Below are 14,536 nucleotides of genomic sequence, written 5' to 3' on the forward strand. Positions count from 1 at the left end.
GATGCTGTCTCACACGACATCCTGCCTAGGGGCTGGCTGATTATGGACTGAAACCTCTACAGACTATGAGCTAAATAAATTTCTCCTCCTTTAACTTTTGTAGGGTATTTTGTCTTAGCAATGATCAATGGGAGGTGGGAGACCTGGCCAGTAGACAGAGATAAGCTATTCTGTGCCCCTAGGGGCCCCTACAGGGTCTCCTATAAAATACAGGTAGCAATCTTGGGGTGGTGGTGGGGAGACAACTTGGCTTCTTACACCAAGTCTGGGCAGCTTGGTGAGGCCGGGCTGCGTCGTGGGAGGGTAGTGGGTGGGTGGTACCACACCCTGCTATTGACACAACCTAGTAGAATCTGACGCCAAGCCCCTGCCACACACTGCACTCATCTCACCTTCTCAGCAACAGGAAAGAACAGTGGACAGACCTGAATCTCATCCCCAGGCTGCAGCTTGAGGCTCTGTCACTGCATAGTATTAATGGGAGTCTGTTGATTTCTGCATCACATCTTTGCAAACAGAAAGTTAAACCAGCTAAACCCCATTTGATGGGGACATAGCCTGGAGCTGACCAGACAGTGGTCCTGTGATGCCCATACTGTCCACCTCCCCTGTTACCATATGTGGCCAGACTCTGCAACACCTTCCACTGCAGAGGCCTGGCATGGGCACTGGGACGGCTCAGGCTATTGACCAGTACCAAGTTGAGCAATCAAACTTCTGCCTGAGCCTGTGGCCTAAGTGTGCCCCAGCCTTCTTGCTGACACTAGAGACCCGGATATTTGGCCTTATTTTCATGTAGAGCCACCTGACCTGCTCTCTCTTGCCCTTGCTGGGTGGAAGGGCAGCCATGGAGCTTCTCGGGATGCAAGCTGATCTGCGCTGCCCATCTCACATACTGAGTTGAGAGAAGGACTCTCGTGTCAAGACCCTAGAGTGTAGCTCTGCTGCTGCAGCCCTAGCCTGCAGTCATCACACCACTGTGGACGGGAAAGCCAGGGCTAAGAGATCCCCCTGGTCTTTCCAAAGAAATCTATGCCTAGCGAGAGAGCCCTGCCTGCTAGTCCAGAATAGTTCTTATTTGCAGTTTCAGGACAAGCTGTGTCCAGCTCCACCCTTCATGCCCATAGACCTAGGAGATCAGCCACAGACCCCTCACAGATCACTCGGAGATCAGGGGGTGAGAGATATAAAAATGTGTCTCTGCTGACGGTTAGAATTGTAATTTTCCATCTTTCAGTCCTAGTCTCATGGGATTCGAGTCAATGGACCCCCCTGGTCACATAGGCACAGTGTATGGAGGGTAGTGAAGGTCAGAGCTCATGCGGGAGGGAACTCTGTTCACCACAGGGCACCTGTGTGTCAGTGAGGCACTGTTGTGTGTATGCCCGTGAGGTGGTTTCTGGATGAGGCTGACCTGTGAGGCAGTGGGCTGGGTGCAGCAGGTGGCTCTCCCTCTGGTCAGAGGAAGGTCTGAACAGAACTGACTGCAGAGTTGGGACAACAGCCTCCTCACTTGTCTGCAAACTAGCATCAGCCTCTGTGCAAACAACTGGTGACTCAGTAGTCACCAGTCACTTGCCCTTTTGGGCCCCCAGTGTCCTCACAGTAAATCCCACTACACACACATCCTTTTGCTGCATGTCTCTGCAGACCCTAATCCAGCTCAGAAACATCGAAGCTCTTACTCTGGAAGAAGTGCCATATGTGCAGTGTGACCGTGTGGTGGAAATTTTGCCACCATGCTCGATGCTGCTACAAAGCCTCCCTTAGTGAATTCAACAGTCAAAATTCCAGTCGTGAAATCTATAACTAATTTTTGTGGCCTGAATTTAATCATGTGAATTTAAAGGAAAAAATCGACATATACTGCTAAATACCCTACCATGAAAGGAAGTAATGAATTCTGAAAAAACCACCCTGCACCCACAAGCCTTCAGCAGCAACAGGCTGTTCTCTGGCAGGCTGGTGTGACAGCCTGTCCCTGCCACACGCCAGGACCCAGACAGGCGCTCAACTCTGTCTCCAGGCAACACAGCAGTCACCACCACACAGAAGGAATCTTGCAGCTCTCTGATGCACTAAAAATTTCTGTCCACAGAAATTTTTGCTGCACAGTTTTGCTGTCTGTACACAATTCCCAATTGCTCAATGCAGACATCGAAATGCGATGTACACCTGGCCTGGAAGCCAACTCTTGGCCACTTCCTGGACACCAAGAATGCATGTGATTCCAACAGAAAGTGGTAAGGCTGCCAGCATCGCCAAGCTTCACAGTAGACGCGTGTCTCTCAGGAAAAGCAGCACTCTTTCAGGTTATTCTACAGCAATTAGGGAATGGTCAAACACAGTCAGGGGCTGTGTTGGCATTTGTGTACATGCAGTGTACACAAACTGTGCACACTGTGGTCCCCTCCTGGGCACTGCACATTACTTGTGGATGGCAGAACAGGGCTGACTTGGGGAGAGATGTTGATTATATTCTCCACTCCTGACTAGTGAAGGCCACAGAGTCACTGGCCTCCTGCAAAGGCAGCAGGAGTGGCAAAGGCGCCGGCCCCTTGAGCAGCCCTCCAGGATGGTAAAGGAGTCTGCAGAAGTGCTTCACAGTAAGGCTTCCATCTGGAAATGGGTGCTGAGACCCACTTCCAGGTTCTGGTCTCTCTGGCCCCTTTGAACTCTGTGTCAGCCTGGATGCCTAGTATGAAGATGAGTCTGCAGAGGGGTGACTGTTCAAGTGCAGTGACTGTTCAAGTGCAGTACTGGCTATGAATTTTCAGAATGTAGCTTTTGGGATCAGAGAATTCAGAATTACTTTTGTGGCCCTGGATGTTCAGTGTTAACTTTGTCTCATAGCCACGTGAGTACTAGGCAAGGTAACAGTCACTGAGAAGATGAGCACATGGGGAATAGGCTCTGTGGGCCCTGCCCTGTAGAAATGGGAAGGCTGTGTCCAGTGCAGCCGAGGCACAGCCCTCCACGGGGCGGGGCACGGCTGCTGGCCCTCTTGCCCCGGAGCACAGGAGCCTCCCTGCTGCATTAAGACTGCTGTCCTCAGGTCCCCAAACTGGACAGGCTTTGCTCAGGATAGCTCAGGATTCGAGGCACTTGCTTCACTGATAACTGGGCAGCTCTGTTTTTTCACATCTTCTTGTTCTAGAGATGTAAACACATGTCAAAATCTTTACTCTTGAAATACTGTTTACTTTTGTCTCCAAAATGAAATTCAACCCTCTCTACGAGACAATACAGTAACTTCTACATCGACCATCTCCGGTGCAACGAATGCCGGTTACTGCTGGGTCTGCAGCCTCTTCTGCTGAGTCATCTGTGTCATGCTACATCTATTCAGCCTGGGATTATGGACACAATGCAACACATAAAAGAGCATATCCTTTAAGAATATACTTTACAGTTCCACAGAGCTGTAAGGAGTTAAGAGCTGGTAGGCAACAAGACATGTAATTCCATCCTTTGGAAGGGCTGTGTGAACACACTAGCCTTCGATCAGTCCCTGTGGCCAGTGCCCTTTCTCCTGGCCACCTTTACAGAGCTTTGACACATGCTGCTCCTCCTGGTGCCCTACAGGAGCCAGGACAGCAAGCACAGGCTGGGCTCCCCTGGAGGGGCAGCAATTGTGGCTTTCCACCCGGGATGCACAGCAAGAACCATGACCCCTGTCCTGGATCAGGGCAGCAGCCTGGCTCTTCAATGTGCTGGGACTGGGGTCAGTCAGATGGCAACCCCAGAAGGTACCCACAGCATCATTCCAGAACCTGAGTGCGTGTCACCTCCCGTGGAAAGAGGGATTGGTGGGTAGTGTTAGTCAGTTTTCCATTTCTGAGACAAAATACTTGACATACACATCTCAAAGGAAGACAGGTTTATTCTGTGTCAGTTTCAGTCCACGGTCAGTTGGACATAAGGCAGAAACACCATGGAAGAAGGGCATGGTGAAGGAAAGTGGCCCACCTCCCAGCAGCCAGAGAGCAGAGCTGAAGAAAGAGCCAGATGGGGAGGAGCAAAACACCAAATGTCGTCTTTAAGGTCACAGCCTCTCAAGACCAGCTCCTTTGTAGGAGAGTCAGGTCCTAAATTCCATGACTTTCCAGTAATGCCATCAAATGATGGCCTTATCAATGGATTCACTAATTGATGAATTGGAGCTCTCATGTTCCTATTCTTTCTGAAACCACTCACTTCAAGATGTGTGCTTTGCTGATTTCCAAAAAAATTCATAACTTCCTTTCATCAGGGGCTGTTCAGCAGTATAGCTCTGAATCCAATCAAGCTGACACGCAAGATTAACCATTCTAAGTGTGTAACTAAAGGCCTCAGAATGTGAGGTTATCCTGAGTCACTTGGGAGGGCTGTGTGGGTCCCAGGTACTCATGAGAGGAAACTGGAGGCACCGAGTGGCAGTGCAGGAGGGAGGGCACCTTCTGGTACTGCTGCAGAAGGGGTGGCAAGCCAGGGCAGGAAGCGGTTCCTCTTCAGACTCCAGAGGAATCAGTCTTGCTACAGCCTGATTCTGCTCAAGGAGGCCCTGTAGACACTGCTACCAGAACTTTACCAGCATAAATCTGCCAGGCAGTTTGTGGTGTTTGTTTCAGTAGCCATGGAACAAATGCCAAGATCCCTGGGGGTGCTTCAACCTGTGCCATGGCAACACCCACGTCACCCAACAGCTGACTTAACTCACTCTCCTGCTGGCCATAGAGACACCTATAGACACCTTGTCACTTCAATGCTGTAGGCCTGGGCCCGAGGCCCTTCTCGGTGGTTCTACCTGCCTGTCCTGAGGTAAAGAGTCTCTGTAGGTGTTGGGAGGGACCTGAGGGTCCGAGGCACTGTGGCAGCACTGGGGCCCTGTGTGGCACACTGTGTGGCCTGCAGAGATGAGACCTTGCCCAACCCTCAGACCAGCCTGGGGTCCTGTCAGGGTTGACATGGAGCGTAGTTTTCGAGCCTGGGCATCTCTTTCTTACTAGGGTGTAGACCCCTCCCTTATGCTGTGGGGCCACTGATGGGTGGCAGCTCTTGTTGCTTGGCAACCTGTTGGTGCTCCACATTGAAGGACAAATCAAGAGGAGGGAAGGACCAAAGGCAGGTGGTGATTCCCACAGCTTTCCCACGTGGCCTACCTGAGAGAAGAGTGGGAGAAGTAAGCTGTTCAAAGAGATCTGGGCAGTTGGCTACCCTGGGATTAACTCACCTAGGTTCAGCAAGGGTCAGGGCCAGAGCAGCTGCCCAGATGACCACCAAGGTGAACACCTGTACTGGATCCCAGCTGGGCAGTCTTGGACGGTCATAACACAGGGACCCAGCCCAGCAGAGCCACCCAGTGGACATGCCAGGGAAGGTGGGCAGTGTTTCTAGAACATCAGCCTGCAACACATCCATCCCATATAGCACATGTGGGTCAAACCTGTTGACAATGTCAGATCTGCCTTGCTCTGGCATTTCTGGTTCTGGACCTATCTCATTCCTTGTGTGCTGTGTCTTCTCTGCTACCTCTAGCAATGCCTGGACTAACCAGGTCAAAGCATAACTGATTTGGGCTGTTTTCAGCAGGGGAAAAGTTAGGGGCATCCTATTCATTACCACGAGACATTCACAAGCAACAGAATGACACCTGCCATCCCACTGACACCCCCTTCTGAGAAGGAAAGAAGCAGAGCCTGCCTGAGGTCTCATGAGCTGCAAGCTAAGGGACACACTAGAGCATCTGAAATGCTCCCACTAGGGAAGGGGCTGAGATCAGCAGACCAAGAACCATGGTAATGACTTGCCTGAGTCAGCGTGGGATGTGAAGATAAACCCAGCGACCACTGTTCACACTTGGATTCTAAAAGTATGTCACTTCCACATTCTGCTGAGGACAGCCTCAAGGCATGGATGGTCACAAAGGCATGAAGTGCTTCCTCTCAAATACCCTTCTCTTGGCTTCTCTGAGTCTGTAAATCTCTGTGAATGTGTGTCTGGGTGGGTAACATGCACAGAATGCAAACTGTGCCACCTTGATACTGAGGGCAGCATGTGCTTCAGGGTCTCCGCCACTGTGTCTTCTGTCTCCACAGCTTTCCATCCTCCTGACACTGGCTCTCTATACCTCCCAGCACCAGATTCTGTGGGCCTGTTACATTGCGTAATGAGTTTATTTCCCTGAGCATAATGCCTGCAAGGTTCACACCCTTTGTGGCATATGTCAGATTTCCTTCTTCCTTAATAAGATGGAAAATCCTGGAGGTGAATGGGGTGACACCATGACTCCAGCATTCAAAGTTCACTCAAACGAGCCAAAAAGTGGCAAAGATGGCAAGTTTTATTTATATTTTACTAAAAGAAAAAAATTGATAGAATATGGAAGTTTTTCCTTCTGGTAGTTGGTGGTAACACCTTCTATTTATTTAGTACCTGTTGCGCACAGTGGAAACACTTCTAAGTGTTCCCCACCAAGTCCCCACTGCAATGATCTCACAAAAGAACTGTCACCTTGTCCCTCTGACACACAGGAGAATCTCAGAAAGAGGTATGTGTGGTGTGGACAAAAGCCAAGCATGCTACCCTATCTGCTCTCATTTTCTCAAGACACCAGAAGCCATCATGGCCAGATTTGGGGTCAAAGTCTTCCAAGATGTGTTAGACAATGTGTCACAGGGTATGTGTGAGGCATCTGCCACCCCAGACCGGAGAACGCACCATGTGCCCTAGAGTCACTGCACTGTTTGCCCACGCTGATTGAATCAGCGCACTCTGGCAGGAGCAATTCTTTTTGCACAATAGCTTGTATCCTGAAAAATATCACCAAAGGGCTAACAGGCAGGGGAATTTAGTTCATGAACTCATACTCCAGCAGATGGGCATCAGCGATCATGAACTACAACATCTGTTCATCGTAGTCTGTAGTGATGCCATGATCTGTCAGGTTAATCTGTAGGTATTTGATTCCAGATAAGGAAGAGGAGTTTTTCAGATGGGTTCCTGGCATTTTGAGGTTCCCCACATCCCATCGAGTGTACAGAAAGAAGGTGATTTCCTTAGCCAGCCCTTGCTGCGGTTAGAAGCTCCCTGGCTTCCACTGTTACTACCACACCAGGGGAAGCCACCACTGTCTTCCTCCTTATAACACAGATATTCTCAGTACATCTTTCACAGTCTTCCTCTGCTACCAGGCACCTTTTCCAAAGGTGCGACATCAGTCTGCACCACCTCCACTGAGGACGCCTGGGGAGTGGAAGAGGGCAGTGACAGGTACAGCAGTGGGTGACCCTGAGAGGATTTGGGGTTTGGGGATCCCCCTTCCATGTTAGCCAAGCAGCTCTATTTCCATTCCCTGATCCTCTAGAAATCATTTTCCCTCCTGCATACATATTGAATAACTGCTCTTGAGAAGTGGAGTCATAAACCGCTGAAGACAACTGGAAATGACAGCTGAGTCACAGGACACTCAAAATGAAGAAGTCAAGCCAATATCCCACAATTTACCCTTCAATTTAACCTGCAGTTGGGGCTACCATGTTCTTTGGTGAATTTAGCTTCTCTGAATCACGCATTGAGCCCACCAGATGAGCTGGAGCAGAACCTCTGGGCACCTTAAGAGTAGAACTGAGTTGCTCCTGGCAGGGGTCACTGTGGGAAACTGGGCAACTCCGCAGGGCGGGCTCGGGACTACCCAGACCAGCACCAGTGGACACCCGCAGCGTTCTCCTTCCCACCTACCCCAACACCTCAGACCACACAAACTCACGCCTGATGCACATCTTTCCCTGGTTGTGTCCAGAATGTTTCATGATTTACAATGTGCACAGCTGTTGCAGGGCTTTCTCTTGACCCACCTGTGTTGTCATGGGAACTGTGGTAAACCCACAAGTGACATTTCTGTCCACGTTTCACAAGCTGGCAATCTTGGATTAGTAAACAGGAGAGTGGGAACTGGAAGTGGACATGTCACACCCCTGGCCTGGCTCTGGTGGCTGGTCTGAGAGAATGTGGGGCCTCTCTATCTCCTTGATCTGGGATGACCAAGTTTGGGATTAAACTCACAGAATTCTAAACCTTTAAGACATTTAATATTTTTTAGCTCCACACTATTCACACTTTGCTGGCTTGACTGGCTATGCTACTGGCGAGACTTGGTGGAGAAGGCTCTGGGCCAGACACTGCCATTCTGAAATGGAATGTAGATTGGAGACTAATGTCACCTCATCTCACCTCACTTGCAGCCACTTAACCCCTATGGGCCCAAGAGTGCAGCGCCCTTGGCTCCAACCACAGCAGGGGAGAGGTGGGCATGGCAAAGATCCACTAATTTAATGGCACCCAGCCCAACGCCCACCGCATTCTCCCGGGCCCCTGTCGCCAGAAGGCTCACAACTTAGCTCCGGCCAGGCCCCCTGCGCCTTCGTCCCGGTCTTGGCCCCGCCGCCCACGCCCGTGCTCACCCGTTCTTCCTCGGCGCGGATGTCCGGCATGGTACTCAGACAGAGGCCGACGGCCGTGACGGCCACAAACGCCACGGAGACACAGGCGAAGAGCTTGCCCGCCAGCCCCGAGTGCGGATTGTCCACCACGTCGCGGAGGCGCCGCCGGCCACGCTCCAGCCGCCCGGGTCCCAGGGCGCGCGCCGGGCTCCCCGGCGCCCCGCGCCCCGCCGGCCCCGCGCGCGCCTCGGCCGCCTCCTCCTCGCGGCGGCGCAGGCGGCGCAGGCAGCAGCGCTCCAGGCGCGCCTCGTCGATGCCCCAGTAGGCCAGCTCGTCGCGGAAGGCCAGCGCGCACGGGCCGCGCAGCAGCCGCAGCTTGCCGGCGCGCAGCAGCGCCACGATGGCGCGGAAGGCGCAGGGGCTGCGGTCGAAGAAGAACTCGTCGCGACTCACGTCGTAGTCGTCGCACACGCGCAGCAGCTCGTCGTGGCCGCGGCAGGCCCGGAGGCGCTCGAGGCGCGCCAGCGGACAGCGCGCCAGGGCCGCCCAGGCCAGGCGCACCCTGCAGCCGCCCACGTTGATGATGACGTGCCGCGGGCGGGCCGCTCCGCCGCGCGCTCGGCAGCCGCCGGGCCCCGGGTCGGGGGTCTCCGCGTGCCCGGGCAGCAGCACCATGGCCCCATGCGGCGGCGGCCCCGGGCGGCGCTGCGCTCCGGAGACTGGGCCTGCGGAAGGAAAGAGGCGCGTTAGGGCCGCGGGCGCGGATTTGGAACCTGCAGGGCCTCGGACCCGGGCTGGAGCCGGGACTCCCCCTGCTGGGCCGCATCTCCACGCAGTCCGAGCAGCAGGGCCCTCGAGTCTTCCCGCAGACCCAGTTAAGTGGCGACCTGATTTTCATTTAGTCTCCTCAAGAATAATGCTGCATTCTTAAAGTATGCCCACTTCCAGGGAATTATTCGTGCTTGGAAATGCTGCTTCGTGGCTGTCGGCCAGGGCTGGTTGGTCAGTTTTAAAGACAAAATTCCCTGCCCTTCAACAAATAAAGGATAAGGAAGGAACGAAATAGGTGGGCGGGTGAAATGCTCATAAAGGGCAATGTGTCAGTGCTGTGTTTGGAGTCCAGAGTGGACGAAATCAACTATAAAAAGACTTAAGAGTAAATAAGAAAACCTGACCACTACAGATGAATTAAAATTTTAAAGGTGTAAGCATGGTATTGTGGTAGGTGAAAAACGGGAGAGATACACGGCGCTGTTCGTAGATAAAGTGGTGGCCCACAAAACTGTCTTCCCTTGGCCCTCACAGCTGCGGGAGTTCAATGGTGTGGGTACCGGGCTACACTATACCGCCTTCTGTGCTGTGGTTTTGAATCTTGACATTTCCAACATGGAAAATGTTTTCTTTTGCTTTGCGCTGAACAAAACTTCCAGATAATTTTGCTGCATAGCTAGGGTTGAGAACCACCGACGTGGAGAGACAGAAACCCACAGTCTACTTTGCTGTGTTGCAGGTTCTCTAGTATCTACAGAAATTCTTTAGCGGGACTCTGAACCTTCTAAATTTACATGCAACTGTTTGCCCTTGCACATTTTTCTGTGAAGAGCCCACATTTCTCAGAGAATCCTATGAAGAAGAGCACATTAGTAACGTCAATGACATTTATCTCACCGACTTTCATGGGTCCTTTTCCTATTGTGCTGAAGAGCAGTTCCATCCCCCTCTGAATGTACTACCCAAGATGTCTCTCTCCTTCCTGAGAGGGGGCAGCTGAGGTATTCAGCGTTGGGCACATCTAAGGACTGTGGCTATATGTAGCAACAAGAGTGGAAAAGATAAATAAGTCCTAAATGGTGTTAGAACAGGACCACTGACAAGCAAGGACTCTCAGGTGTCCAGAGGGAGACACAGTGCAGCTCAGTGTCCTCACAGTGGACCACAGTGGCCAGGAATACTTAAGATAGAACCGCTGGATCCTGGTAAGCATGAGCTTTGTAGTATTCCATCTTATTCTGCTTCTATGTCCTACTCCCTGCTCAGTGGTGACCTTGAAACACAGCCTTTACCAGACACCAACCAGGACTGGTTACTGGAAGGAGGAGCAAAGACCTCATTTCCTAGGAATTATCATTTAACCTAGCGGATAGTTCCTGTAAAGACCAACTGAAAGCCTTGCCTTTATCTCATGTAATGGGAAATTCTCCCAATGCCACAGCAGCCAGCCAGGGAACCTTTGTCAAAAGCATTTATAGAAGAGTATTTTAGCTGCTGCTGTCTGAGGCAGTGGGTCACAGCTAAGACAAACAGCTTGCGAAGAAAGGTTGGGAAATGAGATACTTTGGGAAATAGGGATGTGGAGCAGTTCCAACAAATTCCTAGGACCCTGGAATGTTCGTGTACTCAGGAAAGACCACAGAAGTCCCTCAGACCTCTGCTTGGCTTGACCTTCAAATATCCAAGCAGGAGGCAAGGACAGACAGGTGCGAACTATGCTCCAGGTGGCCCTCACACACTTGAAAAGGCCATCTGCAAAACATCAGCTTTTCATTTCAGGTGTTCAAGAACATGTCCAAGCACTATAGCCACTAATCTCAGAGATCAGAGACGTGAATGGCCACAGAAGACAGAGAATATGGACTTTACCGCACTAGCCCTGGAATGTTACTAAACAAACACACAAGCGACAACAAATCCCGATGCGTGAGGGGACTGGATGTCCAGAACTGCCATGTGTATTACTCAAAATGTCTAGTTTTCAATAAAAAAATTTATAAGGTGTACAATGAATAAAAAAAGCCACATGCAGGCAACTAGTTCAGCTATTCCTATGGAAGCCTAGACATGGGAGTCATTAGACAAAGACTTTATTCACACAGACAATAACAAATATGTTCAAAGAGCTAAAGGAAATGCTGAGAAAGATGTCTTACCACATAGAGGATATTGTTGAAGACACAGTTATGAAAAGGGAGCAGTAGAGATTCTGGAATTGGAAACTATCAGAATGAGAAGGAATCTTCCAGGAGGCATCCATGGCAGTCTAGGCAGGCACTAAAGACAGATCATCCAAGAGCTTCCCATGTGAGCGCCAGAAAAGAAAGCACTGAAGAAAAGGATCTGTGTGTTGCTGTCAAGTGTGCTCATTTGTGCGTGAGGATCCCACCAACAAGAAGAGAGAGAAGGGAACGGAATATTCAAAGAGATAATGATCAACAACCCCTAAATATGAAGGAAAACATTCAGCTATACACCCAAGAAGCTCTACAAATGCCAAGTCAGATAAATTCAGAGATCCATACTGAGATGAACACAAATCACACAAAGACAAAGACCATAAGCATTTTGAAACAAGGGAGAAAAGCAGCTTGTGGTGTAGAGGGGTCCTCGGTAAGACAAAAGATGAGTGTTTCATCAGAAACCGCAGGCCTAGCAGGTGTGGGATGGCATGATACCATTTCATACACATTCATTTGGTTAGAATCAAACAAATGCAAAGAAACAAGTTTTGGAGAAGATGTGGGAAAATCAGAATCCCCATACATGGGATATAAAATAGTGTGGCCACTGCGGGACACAGTTTGATAGTTTCTCAGAAACATAAACACAATACCAAAGAAAGAAATGAAACCCCCAAAGAAATGAAAACATACATCCACACAAAAGCTTGCATATAAAAGTTCACATTAGCATCATTCACAAGAGTCAAAAGAGGTCAGTGGCAGTGAGGAGGGAGAAGGTCTCTGTCGCTGTTAGTGAACATGTGGCCTGCACGCCAGACCACAGCCTTGAAGACGGCTGCAATGGCTGAAAATGGTGATAACGAAAAAACAGCTGCTCGGGAGGCCAAAATCTGTCATCAAATTGACCAAAGGAAAAATTTTAAAGGAACAGATCCAATTGGATGAAGCCTGGGTACCCCTGGAAATAATGATAAAATTCAACAGACTCAACTTTCTAACCACAGACTTTAATGTAATAGTGGAATAATTGAGCAAATCTAAAGAAGAACTCATGGAAATCAGTGAAGATAAAACAAAAATCAGAAGATCTCCAAAGTCCTCCTTGAAGTGACAGATGGGTAAAAAAAATGCTGTGAAAAGAGATCTGTTTATATTAAAGGTTTCCCATGGATTCAGCCTTCAATTACATCAAACAATGGCTAGAAGATAGAGGTCAAGTACTAGACATAGGATGAGAAGAACACCACACAAAGCATTAAGGGACCAGCATTTGCGCTGCTTGGTAATGCTGAATCTGCTAAGAAGTTTATAGAAACTCCGGGCCAGAAGTATAAAGACACAGATCTGCTAATATGTTTTAAGGAAGATTATTTTGCAAAGAAAAATGAAGAAAGAAATTTAAAAAATGAAGAAAGCAAAATAAAGTGGGAGGTAATCAAAATCTAAACAAGAACAAGAAGAAAAATGGAAGCTACAGAAAATGCCAAAATGAAATCTCTAAAAGAGAAGAGCAGACGCCTGCTGAAGGTTTTGGGAACTTAGACAATCAGACCTGTAGTGAAGATCTGCACACCCTTTTCCCAGCTCACGGTGAGTTAAAGTGGGTAGACTTTGCCACAGGAGCGAAAGAGGGAATAACTCTAAAGAAAAAGGCAAGCAAGTAGTGGATACAGCAGAGATGCAAATAACGGCAGCCAACAATGGAGAAACGAAGTGACGTGGGGGCAATGGAAGGGGAGGTGGGAAGCAGCTTTGACAGCAATCACGGAGGATCAGTCGGAATCCCTAAGCAAGTGGAAACAGAAAGGTCACAGACTTAAAAAGGAAAAAAGAAAGGGAATAAAGCTGTAGAGCCTCGGCCTGCCACAGGAAAAGCACAGTTTCAGGACAAGAAAACCCAGTGTGACAGTTACGCAGAACGGGATGAAAACGGTGCTGCTGGACCGGCCAAGAGAGCAAGAGAAGAAACCGAGCAGGCCTGCATCCGACAGCAGAAACGCAGTGTGCCGGCAGCTGTCGTGTGACAAGCAGCCTTTTTATTCATGTGAGGCTTTAAGCTGCTTTATATCTTTGGAGGCTTTTAAAAAGAAAATGGAGGCCCAGGGATTTAGCTCAGCGACGTGAGCACCTGCCTGGCAAACACGAGACAGACAGCACGTTTGATCCTCGGTGCCAAAAAAAAAAAAAAAAAAAAAAAGAAAATCGAATGAGGTCTACTTCAGTGTCCATCTGTAAAAATGGACAATTTTTTTGTTGCTGTTGTTCTAACTAGTCTTTTTGTTGTTATAATCCAAAGACATTTTTAAAAAAATGTATAGCTCTGTTTGTGTTCAGATGATTCAGATGGCAGATTCTTTCACTAAATTACTTTTGTAACATGAGAATGTATCCACATAAAATAACAAAATATAAACTTTATAAGAAGTAAAACTTTATAAGAAGTAAAAACTAAACAAACAAAGCAAAATAGTCAAAAGATGACAACAACCCAAATTCTATCAACTGATGAATAGATGCTCCACACGGTAGAATATCATTCAGTCCCAAAAAGGAACTAACTACTCCTACAACATGCATAAACCCAGAAATGTAACACTGTTATGTTATACATAATGTTATACTGTTTTACTAAAAGAAGGGCAAAAAAGATCAACCCAAGTGAACCCATTTATATGAAATGTCCACGATCAATAAATTCTTAGAGAAAAAGAGCATGGGAGGAGGAGTAACAGAATAACTCCTTGAATGAGTACACTGCACTAGAAGTGGACTGGCGCCAGCAGTGAGGGCTGCGGAACACTTTTATCATGTTAAAACACACTGAACTGTGCCTTTAAATGATTAAAGTGACAAATATGCAAGTTTATATTGAAGGACCAGAAATTTAAAGGTTAAAAACAAGATGCTGTTTCTCAGCTAGAAACAGCACTGGGCCTCATGACTTAGTCCAAACTCAGCTCCGAGGGAGGATCAAAAAGAAAACATCTGCAGCTGTGATATGCTCGGGCTGTGCTGTGCCAGGGAACTCAGAGATAGAGCCTGCCGATTACGCTAATCAGGGTTGTAAAACATGTCAAACTCGAGCCATACAGAAACCAGGTGTCCTAAAGATAAGTTGTGCAGAACAAGACAGTTAATTACCTCTGACCCGCTGGTCAT

The 14,536-nt window shown here is 49.0% G+C and overlaps 1 protein-coding gene and 1 pseudogene across 2 annotated transcripts in view; one reads left to right on the forward strand and one right to left on the reverse strand.

The window, feature by feature from the left end:
* Kcng2 (potassium voltage-gated channel modifier subfamily G member 2) overlaps positions 1–14,536 on the reverse strand; it is an 87,251-nt gene that overhangs the window by 21,602 nt on the left and 51,113 nt on the right. For both annotated transcript variants that reach the window (XR_010041342.1, XM_063231398.1), the window contains exon 2: positions 8,442–9,145. Coding sequence is in view for 1 of the 2 variants with exons in the window: in XM_063231398.1 (XP_063087468.1) it covers positions 8,442–9,095 (654 nt within the window). In the remaining variant the exon portion in view is untranslated. The remainder of the gene's footprint in view (positions 1–8,441; positions 9,146–14,536) is intronic.
* Positions 9,061–13,555, forward strand: LOC134471751 (lupus La protein-like; annotated as a pseudogene).

The sequence above is a fragment of the Cavia porcellus genome, unplaced genomic scaffold (assembly GCF_034190915.1).
Source record: "Cavia porcellus strain 051 isolate PalLab524CR breed Dunkin Hartley unplaced genomic scaffold, mCavPor4.1 scaffold_20, whole genome shotgun sequence".
In the NCBI taxonomy this organism is placed as follows: domain Eukaryota; kingdom Metazoa; phylum Chordata; class Mammalia; order Rodentia; family Caviidae; genus Cavia; species Cavia porcellus.